At 32.9% G+C, this 17,446-nt stretch overlaps 1 protein-coding gene across 1 annotated transcript in view; it reads left to right on the plus strand.

Annotated features, from left to right (window-relative positions):
* Window positions 1-17,446, plus strand: part of SI (sucrase-isomaltase) — a 147,613-nt gene that overhangs the window by 981 nt on the left and 129,186 nt on the right. The window contains exons 2-11 of the mRNA XM_007948724.1: window positions 765-904; window positions 2,067-2,184; window positions 2,487-2,596; window positions 4,056-4,207; window positions 5,690-5,861; window positions 7,182-7,281; window positions 9,602-9,714; window positions 12,263-12,388; window positions 12,986-13,117; window positions 13,207-13,326. Coding sequence (XP_007946915.1) covers window positions 765-904; window positions 2,067-2,184; window positions 2,487-2,596; window positions 4,056-4,207; window positions 5,690-5,861; window positions 7,182-7,281; window positions 9,602-9,714; window positions 12,263-12,388; window positions 12,986-13,117; window positions 13,207-13,326 — 1,283 coding nt within the window. The remainder of the gene's footprint in view (window positions 1-764; window positions 905-2,066; window positions 2,185-2,486; window positions 2,597-4,055; window positions 4,208-5,689; window positions 5,862-7,181; window positions 7,282-9,601; window positions 9,715-12,262; window positions 12,389-12,985; window positions 13,118-13,206; window positions 13,327-17,446) is intronic.

Consider the following 17,446-nt stretch of genomic DNA (forward strand, 5'->3'; position numbering starts at 1 on the left):
TTTTTTTTTTTTTTTAACATTTCTTTCCTCATTTAGATTCAGAATATTTTGCTCTCGACCACCTAATCCACTTTCCCTTTCTTCATCATGATCTCTATGAACAAAATCAGAATTTTAATGTATATTATACATTATGTTGTGGTCTAACTCTGCAGTTTTATTAGCATTTTCTACTGCTGTCAGTCTTTTCACTTCTTCCAGTAACTTAGAACTCAGTACATTGTGAATCTTACCTATATCTGCATGGTTTCAAAGTTTTTCATCATACAGAGTTGAGATTTATTTTTCTTTACTATTCTCTGCTTTCTTTTCTCCACCTAACAAGTTCTTCCCTTCAAAAGATTTGTTTCCTGTTATTTTGTTCTTTCATCTCTACTTTCTTTTCTCTTTCTTTATACCCTATTACCATCTGGTATTTCTCCATTTTCTTTTTTCCTTTGTAAAACACATAATGTACATAGATGTGTGGTGAGAATATTCATTTAGTTTCCTTTTGACTCTAACTCAAGACCTACGAATATATTTTGATTTCGGAGAAAGTGTCAGCAGGAGTCTATATTGTCAGTCTTAAGATACATTTGGTTCTTTTCCCTTTCATGAGTAAATTTGTGAGTCCTTTTTTACTGAAAAAAAAATCAATTTTTTCCCATTCATTATATACAAATTTATGTATTCTTTCAATGTGAAGTATCATTGTTTAAAGAACCTGAAAATAATTAACACTATGTTTTATTTTAATCGTTTTTTTTTCCCTTTTTTGCCAGACATCAGTAGTTCTACTTCCACTCCTGCTACAACCCGTACCACCACCGTAAATCCATCTGGTTTAGGAAAGTGTCCAACTGAGTTAAATGATCCTATAAATGAGAGAATAAACTGCATTCCAGACCAATTTCCAACACAGGTTTGCAACAAAAATCTTTACTATTTTTATGAGGGTGTTATTATAGTCATCATATTATGAAAATTGTTCAATATTAGATCTGCTCCATATTTTTAAGATCTAGTCATAAATTGTTGTTGTTGTTGTTATGTGCCATCGAAGTCAGACTCCGCTCCTAGTGACCCCTCCTTGGGTTTCTGAGGCAGTATCACTATGGAAGTAGATTGCCCCATCTTCCTTCCAGGGAGTGGCTAGTGGGTTTGAACTGCCAGCCTTCTGGTTAGCAGTCAAGTGCCTTAGGCACTATGCTACCAGAGCTCCTAGTCATAAATTAGGCAGTATTTATCTTTTTACTGTAGCTTTGTGTAATTAGATGAGAATTAACAGAAGTTGCTAAATTTCCTTTCTTGTACCTCAATTCAAATCAAATTAACAAGTAAATATACATCTATATTCCATAGATATTCAAACTATGAACTGTTAAATAGAAAATATCAACTAGATTTTCAATTCTATCAATTTAACACACAAAATCACTATAGTGCTGAAGTTTTCATATGTTAATATAATATTTTACCATTTCATACAATATTTATAAAAAATAAAGTTGTTGAGAATTAGAAAATTTGTACCTCTTAGATGTAATACCTGGCATATAAATTAACATAAATTATTAAATATTTTACTAATGCTTAGTTAGAAATACTTATCTTAAGCATTTTATATGGGCTGGAATTCAGGGCCCTATTTTCATCTGTGTAGCATCATCTGCAGCTTGATATGTAATTGGTACATAGGAAACACTTCAGCTTGTCTGGGTCAACATCATGCCAATATGATAGATTATAGTACCCAGAAGGCAGGAACCTGTCAAACACGTGAATTTATCATAACGTGTATCTGATTTTGACAAGTCACAACTTGGCATCAATCTCTGATAGAATATAGAAAATATCAACTAGATTTTCAGTTAATTCAACTAGTTAATTCAGTGAATTAAACATTTATATTTCTTCCAAATGGAAGGAACAAAAGAATAGCTGATTTTTCCGTATAATATATTTTATGAAGAGGCATATTTTAAAATTACCATTCACTGAGACGAATGAATTTTTAAAAAGTAGAGATTAATACTTCCAATAACAGTAATAATACAGGATGCTTTTTAAAAATGTTTTAACAGGCAATTTGTGCTCAGAGAGGCTGCTGCTGGCGGCCATGGAATTACTCTTATATTCCTTGGTGCTTCTTTGCAGAAAACCATGGCTATAATGCTCAGGAAATAAAAACAACAACTACAGGTAAGAGGTACTCTACAGTAATGACTCAGTATAATAGTGGAACAAAGACAATACACTTTAATTTTTCTTTGGAAATTATATCTTAAATAGAATCAAATGAGAAGTATATACACAACAATATTCCCAATGATTATATTAAGGATTTATTTCTTGCATGACTATTGTCTATATTAAGGGGGAAAAAAAACATTATTTGTGTTAAGACAATGAAATTATGAAAGTTATAAAAAGAATTCAATTATTGTTAATCTTTGTAACCAGAAAATTCACTGAAGCCAGATTTCCTCTTTTTTTTTTTTAAGGACTTGAAACCCAGTTAAATAGAATACCTTCACCTACTCTATTTGGAAATGACCTTAACAGTGTTCTCTTTACAACTGAACATCAAACACCTAATCGTTTACGGTTCAAGGTTTGGTTTTTGAGATTTCTAAACAAGTTTAAAAATCAAAGACGTGTCTGATTAATCCTTTCCATTCTACTGAAACATTTTCCCTCTTGATTAATAATATCTATTTCAATTAAAAGGACTAATTTGACAATTATTTCTCAAATATAACTTAAGAAAGATATGTCCTCCTGAAAGTATTTATGAAGAATTTAAACAACTTAATCTATGTAAAATATTTATCACAATGTCTTGGCCTTGAAAAGAATAAACACTAAACAAATATTTATAATTTAAGCTTCCAGGTGCAATACTGAAAAATTCTATGGGTAAAATATTGAATGATGCAGGAGACATCAAAAAAGATAGAAGGAATCCATAGAGTCACTGTAAAAGAGAGAATAGGTTGACATTCAAACATTTGAGAAGGAAGCATATGACCAAGAACCTATGATACTAAAGGCAGGAGTTTAAGCTACACTGAATAAATTGGCTAAAGACAAGGCTCCAAGAATTGGAATATCAATTGAGATGTTTCAGCAAGCAGATGCAGTACTGGAAGCACTGAGTCATTTATGCCATCGTCTACTGACTGTAAAATTTGTGCCAATTCCAAACAAAGATTATCCAACAGAATACAGAAATTATCTAATATCCATATCACATGCAAATACAATTTTGCTGAAGATAATTTTAAAATGAATGCAGCAATATATTGATAGGGAACTGCCAGAAATTCAAGCCAGATTCTGAGGAAGATGTGGAGTGAGGGATATCATTGCTGATGTCAGATGGATCTTGACTGAAAGCAAAGAATTCCAGAAAGATGCTTACCTGTGTTTTATTGACTATGCAAAGGCATTCAACTGTGTGGATCAGAACAAATTATGGACAACATTGAGAATAATGAAAATTTCAGAACAGTTAATTGTGTTCATAATGAATTAGCATATTGACCAAGAAGCTGTTGTTCAAGCAGAACAAGGGGATACCTGGTTTAAAATCAGGAACAGTGTGCATCAAGGTTGTATCTTTTCACTATACTTATTGAATCTGTAAACTGAATAAATAATCTGAGAGGCCGACTGTATGAAGAAGAATGTGTCGTCAGGATTGGAGGAAGAATCATTAACAACCTGTGATATACAGACAACACAACCTTGCTTGGAGAAAGTGAAGAAGATTTGAAGCACTTAACTATTGAAGCCCATAGCCTTCATTATGGATTATACCTCAATTCAAAGATTGCCCAGTCTCCCTTCTGCAGAGTGGCTGATGAGTTTGAGCCACCAGCCTTCAGGTTAGCAGTCAAGTGCCTTAGGCACTATGCCACCAGAGCACCTTAAAAGATTGATAGCTCCTCTATACAATTATGAAATTTATACTTTTCTATTTGGAACTGGCCTTTAATACTTAATTCTGAATTAGAAAATTAAATAATAGATTTGAATCTAGTCATATTGCTTTATTTATGTCTTTGCAGATTACTGATCTAAATAAGAATAGATATGAAGTTCCGCACCAGTATGTGAAAACATTTACTGGACCTGCTACTTCTGAAGCATTGTATGATGTGACAGTTAAGCAAGAACCGTTTAGCATCCAAGTTATTAGAAAAAGCAATAAAAATATTTTGTAAGTTGCTGTCTTATTTTACATTTATGTACATTTCAATATGAGTTTAAATTTTTATTATTATCTGATTGGGAAAGTCTTAATTTCAAGATATTTCCAGAAATAATAAATACCCTCCCAAAGAAGGTAGTATATGTCTTTATAAAACTTATCATAATAAAGAGAATTTGTATCCTGTCAAGAAGAGGTGCTAGAATGTGAATGAGAATATACAAATTGAGGTGGAAAATTTTAGAACAACTTATTTACCGAGAACTATTTTTGAGTTTTCCTTTTTTAATAATATAATTGGACTTTAACAAAATCTGTTTACCAGGGCCTCCCATAGCTTTTCATGAAAGTGTACTCCAGAATGATGTGTTATAAAATCTTTACACGTATCCTGATTTTATATTTTCTGTAAATCAAAGCGATTTTGTTCTGTGGCTACTAAGTGAAGAGGCAGATGAAAACGGCCTTCAAAGAAAATATGTGCCTATTAAAATATCACTGAATGCCTAAATTAAGTGTTCTCCTTCACAGTGGGATTAAGAATATATATTTGTGTTTGCTATTAATATATTTATATACTAAAAAACCACACTCTCTGCCATGGAGTCGATTCTTACTCCTAATGACCCTCATTGGGTTTCTGAAGCTATAAAAATCTTTATGGAAGTAGATTGCTCCATCTTCCTTCCATTTATGTACTAGATAAAGGGAAATTGTTCAGTTTCTTATAGTACAAAATTATTTAACTCTCTTAGTGATATTGACTGTTAGATAACACTGTATCTCCTAATGAACTTCAATTTTTAAAATATATTTGAGAAATATTCCTACCAATAATACCTCCAGGATCTTTCTCAAAAGTATTTGTACTTCCTTTCAGTCTCCTTGATGCTCACCTTAAATCTCTCCATTTTAAGCACTTCAGAACTTTATTTTTAATGCTCAAATTACAACAGAAACTGTTGCACACTTACCACATACCTCTTATGTTGGCATACAATGCAGGAGATAAATTCTTTTCCTTTAGTGCCAATTATTTTCAAAGTATCTGACATTGTTGGTTAGAAAATTAGGTTGTTGTTGTTGTTGTTATGTGCATCGAGTTGGCCCCGACACATAGCGACACCTCCTTGGGTTTCTGAGGCAGTATCACTACGGAAGTAGATTGCCCCATTAGAAAACATAAATTAATTTTCACTGTTATGTCATCACTAAAAAGGATTAATATTAGTAGTTATATATTAGATTTGTGATGGAGATTGAAAAAGGGAATGCAAGTGAAGAACTGTTTTTGTGATGATGAGGCAAATTCTATTGATGTAATTAGCTAGTTCTGATGTTGGTGTAATTCATGTGTTCCTAAGAAGAAACCACCAGCTAAAGACTGACATCTTTAAAGTGAAACGCTCTGGGTGATATTAACATACATCTGAATTTGGTAGAGCATTTTATATGTTTCTAGATCATTTATTTGTTTATTTTATGTTTCAGGTTTGATACCAGTATTGGTCCCTTGGTGTATTCTGACCAATATTTACAGATCTCAACAAGACTTCCCAATGAATACATGTATGGTTTTGGAGAGCATGTTCATAAGAGATTTCGTCATGACTTATTCTGGAAAACTTGGCCAATCTTTTCCCGGGACCAACTTCCTGGTGATGTAAGGAACTATCTTTCTTGTTTTAAATAAAATTATTATATTGGAGAAGATGATAATTTTGTCTACCTGAAGCCCTTATTTATTTGTAATTATCAACTAAAATATTTGGACATCAATAGTACTTCATACAGAAGCTTGTTTTCCTTGGTTGTGAGGACTACTATTTAAGTTGTAAATTAAGTAATTCAGTGACCAATAAATTTTAGGAATATTTGAACTTGTATTTGCAGATAATGAAAGTTTGCTTTTTACTTTCATTATTATATTTTATCATTCTCTTTTCGGGTCCAGTCACCATTGTATTTAAACTCATTAAACTCATTAATGGCTAGTCATTGCATTCATATAAATTCCAAACATTTACCCACCTAGATCTATATAATCTGGTATCTGCCTACCTACTGGACATCACCTTATAGCATCTCTCTTCACTTTTTCCTGTTTTATAACAAATGATAATATTCCATGACTTCACATCTTTTCACAAGGTATTGGTTATCGTTCTAAATACTAGATCTTGAGGTCCTTTATCACTTGTGTAACATGTCATTGGGGGTTTATCTGAAGTTTCACCTCATAAGAATGTCTGACAAATTCCTCAATGCAGAATTAGTCCTTATATTCTAACTTTTTATTTGTACTTATTATGATAATTATCTCAGTGTCTTATTTGTGTATATCTATTTGTCTTTCCTTCTAAAAATGAGATTCTTTAGAAAAAAGATCATGTCTTTTCTTTTTAAAAATATTTCTGTGGATTCATGACTTATTTGCTTCAAATGCTGTGATTTGTATTTCTTATTTTCTTTACTTTAAACTTCTACATCCAGTTAGTCAGGAAAGCTTTTTCTTGTCACCTACCTCATTCGTGTCTTTCCACTCTTACCCTTCTATTGCAGTTCACCAACTGTTTGACAAACTTACCACAAAAAGTTATACCAGAATGGATATCATCTTACAATTCCCTGCAGTGCCTTGGATTTATTTTGGGAAAAATGGATAATGATGCTGTTGGCTAATCATGAAAGTCTTATTAAAACGTATTTAATTTAATAGTAAGAAAACATAAAGGAAAATAAAGTAAACTATTGATAGTATATTTATATGTTAATGCAATATTGATGATAAATTACTAGAACAATAAGTTAGATGCTTTTTGTGCTATGATGTTTTATATGGTATGTAATAGAGAAAATTAGTATAGATATATGAATAAGCAAATTACAGGAACAAATTAAACTTGTAAATGTCATTTGATAAGCATAATATTTTTAATTTTAAATATACTTGATAATTTAATTTTAAAATTTCTTCTTCTAGAACAATAATAATTTATATGGACATCAAACATTCTTCACGTGTATTGAAGATACTTCTGGAAAGTCATTTGGTGTTTTCTTAATGAATAGCAATGCAATGGGTGAGAATAATTTATCTGATAAGATGTTTAGATAAGATTCAACTTGAAAACTATGAACTGCTCTCTTTATTCTAATCAGAAATACTGTATGCCTGAATAAATTCTATTACTAATTATTTTAGCATGTGAATTTTTTTATCAGCAAGTTTTTGAAATTAGTGAAAGTATGTTATCTATTATTATATTGGGATATTCAGGCATTTTCTTTCTCCATATGAGCAATATTGAAACATTGAGACATGTTCATGCAATGAATATCCTCATTTCCATAGTCTCATTCGTCAAGATTAGTTAACGTGTGACTGCAAGTGAAAACAAAACAGAAAGAGCTATAAGGGGATGGAAAGAAGAAAGAGTATTTTTTTTTAAATTTATCATAATTTAAATAATAGAGAATCTTTGTTGTTTTCAATATCTGTATTTAGTAAGTAGTTATACTTCAGTGGTGCAGTCAGCTGGGCTCATGATTACTAACTGAAAGGTTGACATTTTATACCTATCTACTCAGAGTCACCTCAGAAGAAAGGTCACAGCCTTGAAAACCCTATGGTATGCAGTTCTACTTTGCACATGAGGGGTCACCACAAACCCAAATCAGTTGATTACAATTGATTTGGTTTTGGCTTGGCTTAATAGGTAAATCATCAATCATAAAAAGCTACAAAAAATAACAATGTTCTAGCAAGAGCAATATTTTACATGGTTCTCCAAACAAATCTGAAGCAAAATATCTCTTCAAAGTTTTAAAGAGCAAATATGTCACCTTGAGAACAAAGGTGAACCTGATACAAGTCATGGTATTCATCATGCACTGCCAGAACAATCAATAAATCTGTCCTGAGAGAAATATAGCTAGAATATTCTCCTTAGAACCAAGCATAGTGGGACTTCATGTCACATATTTTTGACATATCTTCAGAAGGGACTAGTCCCTGGAAGAGGATAGCATACTTGATAAAGTAGTTGTTGTTATGTGCCGTCGAGTTGGACCCAACCCACAGCAACCCCTTCTTGGGTTTTGGAGGCAGAATCACTACAGAAATAAATTGTCCAACCTTCCTTTCAAGGTGTGGCTGGTGGGTTTGAACAGCCAGCCTTCTGGTTAGTAGTCAAGTGCCCTAGGCACTACGCTACTAGAGCTCCTGAGAGTCAGCAAAAAGAAGACCCTCAATAGGATGGATTTACACAGTGGCTACAGCTATGGGCTCAAACAGAATAATGATTGTGAGGGTAGTGCAGGAATGACTAGTGTTGTACATAGATAGGTTCATTATGAGTTGAAACCAAGTTGATGGCACCTAACAAAAATAAAATATCCCTCACCCCTGAAATAAAAAGTTGTCAGCAAATCCGTTGAAACTCATGGGTACTTCAAGTGCTTTAGAGTAGAATTCTGCCCCACGGATTTTCAATGACTGATATTTTGGAAGTAGATCACTAGGGCTTTCCTGCAAGGTGGTATGAGTGTTTGAACTGCCAATATTTTGGTTAGTAGCTAAATGCCACCCAGTGACTTGTCTTACACTTAAAAACTCACTGCCATTGAGTCTAATCCAACACTAGTGACCCTGTTGGCTTTCCGAGGTGGCAAATCTTTACAAAAGTAGGCTGCCCTATCTTTCTTCCATGGAGGGGCTGGTAGGTTCATACCACCAAAATTTGGTTGTTGTTGTTGTTGTTATGTGCCATCAAGTTGGACCCGACTCATAGCCACCTCTCCTTGTGTTTCTGAGGCAGTATCACTACGGAAATAGATTGCCCCATCTTCCTTCCGAGGAGTGGCTGGTGGATTTGAACTGCCAGCCTTCTGGTTAGCAGTCAAGTGCCTTAGCCACTATGCTACCAGAGCTACAAAAATTTTGGTTAACAGCCAAAATTCCTTAACCATTATACCACCAGAGCTCCTTTGTCTTACATGTAGAAGGTACTTTCTGTATAGATTTTTGTTCTTGAGAAATGCACATCCCTAAGAATACATAGATTCTTCAGTGGAAATATCTAATGTTTGTGTAATTTTAAGAACTCATTTTGCTGTATGGGGACTAATTCCCTACTCCTCACTAAATATGTAGTTTTTGGGAGAGGTTTTGCCAATATCTGTAAATGGGGATATTTGGGATATCCCATTATTAGCCAAAGACTTGGAGGCATTCAGCTTTTTCCTTATGTTCTTCCTACTGTCAATAACTTATTTTATCTTACATATTTAAAAAGAGTTTTAAAATAATATGACTAATACAAAGTATTTTCAATAAGATACTGAAATTATTTTGTTACCATTTTTACTATTTTCATATGCTTTTCTGATTTTATTTTGTAGAGGTTTTCATCCAGCCTACTCCTATAGTAACTTACAGAGTTACTGGTGGCATTTTGGATTTTTACATCTTTCTAGGTGATACTCCAGAACAAGTAGTTCAACAGTATCAAGAGGTGTGTTTCATGTTTATTTTACAACAGTATTTTATGCTGTACTTTATCTCATCTAACAAGTCTATTCTTTAACTGACTTTACTTTAGGTACTTGGGGTCTATTATCTACAGGTATTTTAAAATTTACCATTTTTCAGAACAAGGATTTTCTTGGCTTACACAATGATGCCTATATATATTTAATTGTGTATATTTCTGATTTCACAATACTTTCTTGCTTCTAGGCAGCTGGGTTCAGGAGTTGGACATCTTTGAGATGTTGCATATAATATCTTTACTAATTCAAGACCTGCTTTCCTGGGATAGTGAAGTGAAGTATGTTATCTTTAAGATGAACATATGCAGTTGGCTTGTAGGTCATAACTCCTTTTGATCAAAATCCTAGAGGCCATGAGTTATGAGTGAGACTAATGAAACTCGTGGAAAATACACAGGAAGGAAAATCCAGGAAAATTAACTCTAATATTCATGCCTAAAGAGGGCACAGTTTGAAACATAGACTGAAGCTTTGTGTCTTAAGATTTCTATCTAAAGAGCTCTTACATAACTATCAGATAATATATCAGTGTAGCTAAGCAAGATTGATCTTAGACATGTGAAAAAGCCAGGCTTTGCCTTGACTCTGATTCTTAAAGTTCTTCCAAGTCACTGCCCTACTATAACTATTGGCATAGAGGATTCCTAGTATTCTCATGGAAAAGAAAGTATTTTTATTGGTGTAATATTCAAAGGTCATGCTAATTTAAAAAAATCTTGCTTTCTTGTGATATCTTTTGACATATAATTCACTTTTCCAGAAAATATTCTCAAAGAAGTTGTAATTTTTGAGTTCTTACTGGAAGACGTAAAACTTTCTTCACTTAGGATCCAAAAAGCTGATATAAACGTAGCTGTGGTGTATTATACATTTAACCACTTGCAATGTCTAAAAGCTTCTAAATGGCTGTTTAAAAAATCTAATTGTCAAAAAAAAGCAGTAAACAAAATTTACAGTGCCTACAACATGAAACATAGTCCTTGAGTGGTACAAATGGTTAAGCACTCAACTACAAATCAAAACATTGGTAGTTCAAACTCTCCCAAAGATGTCTTAAAAGACTTTCCAAAAAAATAATCATAGCTTTAAAGACTCTATGGAGCAATTCTATTCTACACTCATGGAGTTGTCATGAGTAGGAATCCACTCCAAAGCAACTAACAACAATATGAAATTATAATGGCAATGCTGACCTGACCTATATACAGAATTTGCACATGCATATCACACTGGAAAAACAAAAGAACAACATATTTTTGAAAGAATTGCATGTGATTTGTCAGATATTAATCACCATACATGTCAATGTCATGGTGAGAAAGTCTATGGTTCACAGTACTTGAATTTGAGTTAAACTTGACTCTTAAATGCAGTACATATGTAGGAGAAGAGAGTAGTTAAAACATTTAATGAATAAATTTGCATAGTGTTGAATTTAAATAAGAAAATATTGATACAGAAAGAGGACTATTTAATCTCTGCTACATTTAAGTGAGGCTCAAATTATGTTGAAAGTAGGCAGAAGAAACTATTTTTTTTAAAAAAGCAAAGTATACTCTTTACATTCTCTACATGAACTAACATATTAATGATCACCAATATGTTAAAATGGGACCCATAGCTGATTTGAATGGATAGATTTTTTTATTACTTTAAAAGAAATATATATGTACGTATGTATACACACACACACAGAAAAAAAACACTATATAAAATCGTGTCCTCTTGTTTTCGTAAGACACTTATTACTGGTTGGCACCACATGATCTTTTCTGTTGTGCACTGAGCTCTTGAAGGTCACTACAAGAGTGGAAGAAGGAGCTCCATTTGGCTTCTGTGTCAGGAAAGAAGCAAAGGCTCTCTGCAAGAACCATATGACATAATTAGATGATAGTCTTGTTGTTGTTGTTGTTGTTGTTATGTGCTGTCGAGTCAAACCCGACTCATAGTGACCCCTCCTTGGGTTTCCAAGGCAGTATCACTACGGAAGTAGGATTGCCCAACCTTCCTAGTCTTGTAGTATACATATTTTATTACCATTTTGTAAATCAAGGGAGAAATAAGTACAAAAATGAAAAAAGAGTAAAAATTGGATATGTTAAACATCTTTCTTTCTTACATGATTCCTTTATTGTTATTGTTACTGATTTTTTTTTTTGTAATGGAGTAATGTTATGGAACAATTTTCTTTTTATCCTGTATTCTTCTTCATAATGACAAAAATACCTCTTGATAAATGCTACTTTCTTGACTGCTGCACTTTCTCACTTTTTAGGACAATATAAAAAAGAGATAAATGAACAAGCAGAAAACTCAAGAATTTCATAACAAAATTCTTAATAAAATACATAGGAAGTGTTTTAGAATACAGGTATCATTATCTCTTTGTGTAAAATAAGTAATTAAACTGAAATAATTATCAGAGGTGTAACAGAATAATATTAATAATAGTTTCAAAGACTAACTATACTTGTCTTTATTGAAACTAATTAAATGTTCATTTACTTCAAGCTCATTGGACTGCCAGCAATGCCATCATACTGGAGTCTTGGATTCCAACTGAGTCGCTGGAATTATAAGTCACTAGATGTGGTGAAAGAAGTGGTGCAAAGAAACCGGGATGCTGGCATACCATTTGTAAGTGGCTGTGGAAGTATTTATCAGGTTAAATATTGTCATGTGATAATAAATGAGGAAAATTTTCAGGCATATCAATCATATATTTCATTAATTTTTTTTTCAGAAATGTGTAGGTTTTTGTTTTTTTAAAAATAAAGAATATATTTTATATATAAACACTCTGGTAGCATAGTGGCTAAGACACTTGCCTGCTAACCAGACGGCTGGCGGTTCAAACCCACCAGCCACTCCTCAGAAGGAAGGTTGGGCAATCCTACTTCCGTAGTGATACTGCCTCGGAAAACCAAGGAGGGGTCGCCATGAGTCGGGTTTGACTCGACGGCACATAACAACTAACAACAAGAAGTAAAGTATAATGCATATGTAGTGATCTTCACTGAACACAATGTGAACAATCGTTTAATGCTTTTGTAGTCAGAAATTAGAAAAATTAATATTGTAGATATCATTGCTTCCTACGTGAAATAAAATGTATCTAAGTTCGTTTATCTTTTACTTATTATATTTACCATACACGCTAATCGGAGTTAAGGTTGAAGTGAGTACAGAGTTCTTTCAATAATATTTATTGAAATAGACTGTACTAATTTTCAGGATACACAAGTTACTGATATTGACTACATGGAAGACAAGAAAGACTTTACTTATGATGCAGTTGCTTTTAAAGGGCTCCCTGAATTTGTTGAAGATTTGCATGCCCATGGACAGAAATATGTCATCATCTTGGTAATGGTTGATTATATCTCAAGACATTTTTAGTAGCTACATGTTTAGTGAATTAATAGATTTTCTATAGTTTCTTCCTTTATTATCAGGACCCTGCAATTTCCATAGAAAAACGTGCCAATGGAGCCGCATATGCAACCTATGACAGGGGAACTGAAAAACAAGTGTGGGTAAATAATTCAGATGGCACTGCATCAGTTATTGGAGAGGTAAATTATAATGTTCATTAAAGTTCTATTGATCAGATTTTCTATTCTACAAAATTTCTGTGAATGTGTCTTTGTATGTTTGCCTACAATTCTAAATCTGATGTTGATTGTGGAAAGAAATCTTAGAAGAATTTAAATGAATCTCTAAGACCATTTTCATCAGAAGTTAGTAATACAAAGAGTAAAGGGACACTGGAAAATTTTCACAGCTTTAAAAAATAAAAATAACACTAACAAGCTATACTTTAGATAATTACATAATATTCTAGAAATCTTCACAGAAAATTGCTGAAAAATAATTGTAGATTTAAATTAAGTGGATGTGTGCTGGGCACTAAGTTATATGTTTTATCATTAATCTTCAAAATAAAACAATGAGCTAGCTATGATTAAAATTCTTATTTAACATGTAAGGAAACTGAATCTGAAAATAGGTGATGTGACTAAGATCTACTAAAAAATAGAATCAGGAATTTTTTTCTGACTCCCAAATGCATATACTTAACTAGAATAAATATTCTCTTAGTGACAACTTTGCAAGACATATTAAAAATTATAACAATGTCTAGAAGTATTTTTTTAGTAAAAAATATCCTAATTTTATTACTATTTTAAAAAATTATAGTGAAATGTTTGACTAGATGTAGATTCAAATCCCAAATTTACTACTTAATATATGCATGAGCTGAGTCTGTTTACTTAGCACTCAGAACCTCAGTTTACTCATTTATAAAGCAGACATAATAGCTCTATCTTTAGGAATGTTAAAAGAATGATACAGTTTGATGTTTGAAAAGAAATAAGCAGAATGGTAGTTGTAAACCCTCAAAAATTATAGCTATTATTATTAACAATAAATGCTTATCTTATTTCCCAAAATCAATATATTAGCCTAACTGGTAAAAAAAAAAAAAAAAAAAAAGTAGTATTGTTTTTAGGATCTTATATGTATGATTGTAAAGAAATAATTTTCTTTTTTCTTTCTTTTTGCTTTCCTCTTCACCCAATTTAATAAGAAACTACCCTCTATTTAGTAGTTTACCTTTCCCCTCCCACCACTTGTAGCCACTAAAGAATATTTCTTTTTGTGTGAAACACTTTTCTTGACTTTTTACAATAATGGTGTCATGCAATATTTGTCCTTTTGTGATTGAATAATTTCACCCAGCATGATGTTCATCCATGTTATGAGATGTCTCACTGAATCATTATTGTTTTTTAATGTTGTATAGTTTTCTATTGTGTGTATGTATGTACCACACAGTTCATGTAACCATTCATCCATTGATGGAGATTTAGATTGTTTCCACTATTTTGCTATTGTGAATAGAGCTGCAGTGAACATGGTGTGATTATCTGTTTATATCATGGCTCTTATTTTTGAGGATATCACTTAGAAGTGGGATTGCTGGATATTCTGATATTTCTATTTGTACCTTTCTAAAGAAGCACCATATAGTGTTTCACACTGGTTGCACTGGTCCACTGGCAGTGTATGAAGGTTCCAGTGTCTCCATACCATTGACAGCATTTGTTGTTTGTTTTCTGTTATTTGAATTTTGGTATTACTGCTGGGGTGAGATGACATCTCATTGTCATTTTGATTTGCACCTCCCTAATGGTTGATGAATGGGAGCATTTCTTCTGTGTTTTTAGCTGCCTGAATATTTTCTTTGGTGAAGTGTCTGTTTATGTCTTTCATTGGATTGTTTGTCTTATTTTTGTTAAGGTGTTGAAGATTTATATAAATATAGTGATTTTCCCTTTGACATGTAGTTGCCAAGTCCCCCGCCCCCTCTGTGGGTTCCCCTTTTACTCTTTTGGTTAAATCTTTTGATGCACATAAATAAATGTCTAATTTTTAGTAGGTCCCAGTCTTCTATTTTATCTTTTAGTGTTTCTGCATTTTTAGTTATGTTGCATAACATATTTATGCCATATATTAGAATTCCAAAGTATGTCCTTCAGGTAAGAAGGCATTGACTGGGGAAGAGCTGCCTCCTCAAAGTAGAGTTGACCTTAATGACATGGTGGAATAAAGCTTTTGGGATCTTCATTTGCTGATAGGGCACAACTCAAAATGGAAAGAAACAGCTGCAAAAATTTATTAATAATTGGAACATGAGATGTATGAAGTATGAATCTAGAAAAATTGGAAGTAGTAAAATGAAACAGAGCATATAAAGATCAATATCCTATGTATTAGTGAGTTGAAAAGGACTGGTATCAGCCATTTTGAATCAGACAATTATATGGTCTATTATGCTGGGAATGAAAAATTGAAGAGGAATGGCATGACATTCATCACCAAAAATAACATTTCAAGATCTATCTTTAAGTTTAATTCTGTCAGGGATAAGATAATATCTATGTGCCTAAAAGGAAGATCAGTTAATACTACCATTATTCAAATTTACACACCAACCCTAAAGCCAAAGATGAAGAAATTGAAGATTTTTGCCAACTTCTGCATTGTGAAATTGACCAAACATGCAATCAAGATGTATTGGTGATTCTAGTGATTGGAATATGAAAGTTAGAAACAAAGAAGAATCAATGGTAGTTGGAAAATATGGCCTTGGTGATAGAAATGATGCTGGGGGGTCATATAACAGAATTTTGAAAGACCAATGACTTATTCATTGCAAATACCTTTTTTCAACAACATAAATGTGGTCTATACATGAGGACCACACCAGATGGGAATATATGGGAATCAAATTGAGTACCTCTGTGGAAAGAGGAAATGGAGAAGTTCAATATCATCGGTCAAACAAGGCCAGAAGCTGACTTTGGAACTAATCGTCAATTGCTCATATACAAATTCAAGTTGTAGCTAAGGAAAATTAAAACAAGTCCACAAGAGCCACAATATGATCTGAATTATATCTCACCTGTATTTAGACACCATATGAAGAATAAATTTGATATATTGAATTCCAATGACAGAAAACCAGAGAATTTGTGGGATTACATCAAGAACATAAGACAAGAGGAAAGCAAAAGACAGGAAAGGAAAAAAAAAAAAGACCAAAAAGGGGGTCAGAAGAGACTCAGAAACTTGCTTTTGAATGGAGAGTAGCTAAAGTGAATGGAAGAAATAATGAAACAATAGATCTGGACAGATTTCAAAGGACAGCTCAAGAAGAGAAAGTAAAGTACTATAATGAAATGTGCAAAGATTTGAAGTTAGGAAACAAACAGGGAAGAAGAACATGCTCAGCATTCCTCAAGTTGCAAGAACTGAAGAAAAAGTTCAAGCCTCAAGTTGCAATATTGAAGGATTCTATGTACAAAATATTGAATGATGCAGGAAGCATCAAAAGAAGATGAAAGAAGTACACAGAGTCACTGCACCAAAAAGAATTGGTTGATGTTCAACCATATCAAGAGGTAGCATATAATCAAGAACCAATGGTATTGAGGGAAGAAATCCAAGCTACACTGAAGGAACTGGGGGAAAAACAAGGCTCCAAGAATTGATGGACTACCCACTGAGATTTTCCAACAAACGTGAGGTGTTTACTCATTTATGCCAAGAAATTAGGAAGACAGCTACCTGGCCAACCAACTGGAAGAGGTTGATATTTTTGTCCATCTCAAATAAAGGTGGTCGAACACATTGTGGAAATTATTGAATAATGGCAATAATATCATATGCAAGTAAAATTTTCCTGAAGATAATTAAAAAATGGTCGCAACAGTATATTGACAAGGAACTTCAAAAAAATCAAGATAGATTCAGAAGATGACATAGAATGAGGGATATCATTGCTGATGTCAGCTGGATCTTGGCTGAAAGCAAATACCAGAAAGGGGTTTACTTGGTTTTATAGACTACATGAAGGCATTTGACTGTATGAATCATGACAAATTATAGATAACATTATTAAGAAGGGGAATTCCAAAAAACTTATTATTGCTCATGAGGAACAAACATGTACATAGACTAAGACGCTGCCATTGAAGGAGAACAAGGGGATATTGGATGTTTTAAAATCAATAAGAGTATGTATTAGGCAACTATGAGACCAGAAGAACTAGATGGTGCCCAGCTACCACTGCCATCCACTTGGAAGGGATGTAGGAGATCCTGCATAAAGAGGGAGAATAATGTGGT

This window comes from Orycteropus afer, unplaced genomic scaffold (genome assembly GCF_000298275.1).
Source record: "Orycteropus afer afer isolate SDZICR_OR568_19922 unplaced genomic scaffold, OryAfe1.0 scaffold00220, whole genome shotgun sequence".
NCBI classification, from domain to species: domain Eukaryota; kingdom Metazoa; phylum Chordata; class Mammalia; order Tubulidentata; family Orycteropodidae; genus Orycteropus; species Orycteropus afer.